The 2,805-nt window shown below is 24.7% G+C and overlaps 1 protein-coding gene across 1 annotated transcript; it reads right to left on the bottom strand.

Moving 5' to 3' along the window:
- Positions 1–229: 229 nt before the first annotated feature.
- Positions 230–2,143, bottom strand: LOC148544662 (uncharacterized). Its single transcript, XM_088500425.1, has 3 exons — positions 2,053–2,143; positions 1,048–1,398; positions 230–390 (listed from the first exon to the last, which is right to left on the bottom strand). The coding sequence occupies exons 1-3, from the start codon at positions 2,141–2,143 to the stop codon at positions 230–232; spliced, it is 603 nt and encodes a 200-aa protein (XP_088356551.1).
- Positions 2,144–2,805: the final 662 nt, after the last annotated feature.

Raw genomic sequence — 2,805 nt, 5'->3', positions numbered from 1 at the left:
AGATTAAATTAAAATTATTATCGAACAAGAAAATAATTTTATACTAAAATCATATTTATTTCATAACATCAAATATTGATTTAGGTTAATGACCAAATCAGAGATAACAAGAAAGAAATGCATAGCATAATAACCAAATAGTAGCTTCATATATAAATAAGTCGTAAGACACCCGATATCGATATTATTATATATTTGGTTACATATGTATATAATTGATAGGTTGGTATTAGGTTGTTGTCGCCTCATCAATGTCTCCATATCCTTTACCGCCATGTATCATGTTGGAAGTCTTTGTTGGAAAAATATGAGTAAACTTTTCATTAACTTCTGAAGGCTCCATCATAAATAATTTACGATTTCTCGTCATTCTTCTACTTTTAGGATTCTCTGATTCAGCAATTTTATTTGTTCCAATAATTAGAGGATTTAAGTTAAAAAATCTTACGATAACAATACACAATAAAAGTTTTGAACTTGCTTGATGCTTTAAGAAGCAATAAAATACATATGTAGCTTTTCGTTTCCTAAAATTCCATTATCAACCACTTATTAAGTCAATATATGACTAGAATATAAGACATTGGCTTTTCTAATAATAATAATGAATTTTTCATTAGTTTTGAAAAATATATAATTAAAATGATTTTCACAAATAATAGTTTAAACAAGTTATAGACTTTTATAACGTTGTAAAATTGGCTAAAATTTATGCTAATATATGATAAGAGAGTCTTCTTATTATTAAAAAAATATATATATATAAGGAATCAAATTTTAGTTAGCCAACATGAGTTAATTTTTTATCTTTAATTTTTTTTTTTTTTGAGAATTTTAAGATTTAAAATTTGAGATTAAAGATTTATGATTTAGAGTATATAATTTAAGAGAAACAAAATAATTTTAAACACATTGATTAAAATTGGCTGAAAAAAATTCATTTCCTAACATTACTCATCAATTTTGAAATAAATTAGACCACTTATGTAAAAAATTTAAGGTACTAAGAGAAGATAGACATTAAAAGAGGGGAAAAAAAATCCTCACCAGTATCTCCGAAGTATGATGGATATTGATTGGCACGATGGTAACTAGTCGAAGTAGCAGTATAAAGAGGGCTTGCTTCATCAGTTTTTGGTGCCACAAACATAGAACTTGAAAATGGCCAAGGAAAATTTATTCTACCACCCGGAAAACTAATATCTATCATTGTTTTGTCAAGTTGATAGTCACTGGGAGTATAGCCAACCAAACGAGTAGTATAGTGACCCTTTTTAGCGTTAGGTACCAAAGAAGGATTAGCTTCTTGAAAGTAGTAACTGGGAAGATGATAGCCACTTGTTGAACCTTCTAACTCATAAGGCCATGCATTGTTATTTTGTGCTGGAATTCTCTCCTCTGGTGAATAGAGAAAAAATGTAAGTTATAATTGCAATCATTCTTTTAAAATTGAAAATTAAATTAAAAGTAATTATCTAAATTAGTCTCTAAAATTTTTAATATTAGACGTTTTAGTATTTTAGGTTTTAAAATATACAAAATAATCCTTAAAATTTACTTATGCTAGACAAAATAGTTCCCTTTTAATTTAATTCGTTTAATTAAAATGACTGTTCAAAATTTTTAAAGTTTTTTAGAGATTAATTTAAAATTTTTAAATGATTCAAAAATTATTTTATATTTTACTATTCTAATCAATTTGAGAGAGATTATATTGGCTAATGAAGATAAATGTTGAAGACTATCTGAATATTTTAAAATTTGAAACTAATTTATAGATAATTACTCTAAAACTCACTACAAAAGTTAAAGAAAAAAAATAAAAAAGGAAAAGTATAGGTAGACAATAAAAATATTAAATAATATGAACAATAGATATATCGGATGTTCATTTTACTAGGTATACGGATAGTTATTTTAATATTAAGATTAGATGGGTAATTTAGAGGTATATGTAATGTATTTTTATTTAATTGGTGGTTGCTTATGTTGTTCAAAATAGTCATTGTTTACCTAACACTCTCTAATTTAAAAAAAAAAAAGATGACTCACCATTATTTGGTATTTCATGAGTTAAGACGTGTGTTGATAAGAGAAAAGTATAAAGAAGAGCAAATGAAAAGTATAACATTGAATTCTTCATGATAGGAGAAAGGAGAAGATAGCCAGTAAGAATGTGGAATCCATTGAAGTAAATAGTCTCATATATATGGGTTGAAAATCCACAATAATAATAACCAACATAAACACTCTACAAAAAATAAAAAGATGTCGTATTTTGAAGATGTTTAGCCACTTGGCTTTTACAAAAAGCCAAATGATCAAAGAATCATATACTATAGAAAATAGTATTATTATTTCAACATCATTTGAGTTGTATGTATTCCTAAAACTGTCTTTTGTTGCGTGTTATGAACTTTATGTATTACTTCGATGATACTAGAGCCAAGCCTTTTTATTGTTTTGATTTAATTTTATTATCAAAGTTAATTTCTCATGTATTGTTTTCTTATTTTGACTAGACTTAAATTCTAGGATATTGATATATCTTGGTCAGAAATTAATGACCATTTCTTAATTTTGTCCAAATTTTCGGTGGGAAGTGTAAGAATTCAGATTTTTAAAAATTAAATAATAAATTTTTTATATTTAACAATTTTTATATTAATTAGATAATTTTCGTATTCAAAATTTAAAATTTTAGTAATTAAAAAATATAAAAATTTAATACGTTTAATTTTAAATATTTAGATTTTTGACATTATTTTATGAATAAAAAAATCAATTTGATTATCTTCAATTTTT

This window comes from Arachis ipaensis, chromosome B9 (assembly GCF_059453495.1).
Source record: "Arachis ipaensis isolate K30076 ecotype BB chromosome B9, ASM5945349v1, whole genome shotgun sequence".
Classification (NCBI taxonomy): Eukaryota; Viridiplantae; Streptophyta; class Magnoliopsida; order Fabales; family Fabaceae; genus Arachis; species Arachis ipaensis.
Note: the sequence above shows the minus strand (reverse complement) of the source record. Positions and strands in the feature narration are given on the sequence as shown.

Coding starts and splice junctions, on each gene's coding strand:
- LOC148544662 (XM_088500425.1), bottom strand. CDS start 2,143: ATGAAGAATTCAATGTTATACTTTTCATTTGCTCTTCTTTATACTTTT. Junction 1,399..2,052: donor TCATGAAATACCAAATAATG/GTGAGTCATCTT, acceptor TCTATTCACCAG/AGGAGAGAATTCCAGCACAA. Junction 391..1,047: donor ATCATACTTCGGAGATACTG/GTGAGGATTTTT, acceptor TTGCTGAATCAG/AGAATCCTAAAAGTAGAAGA.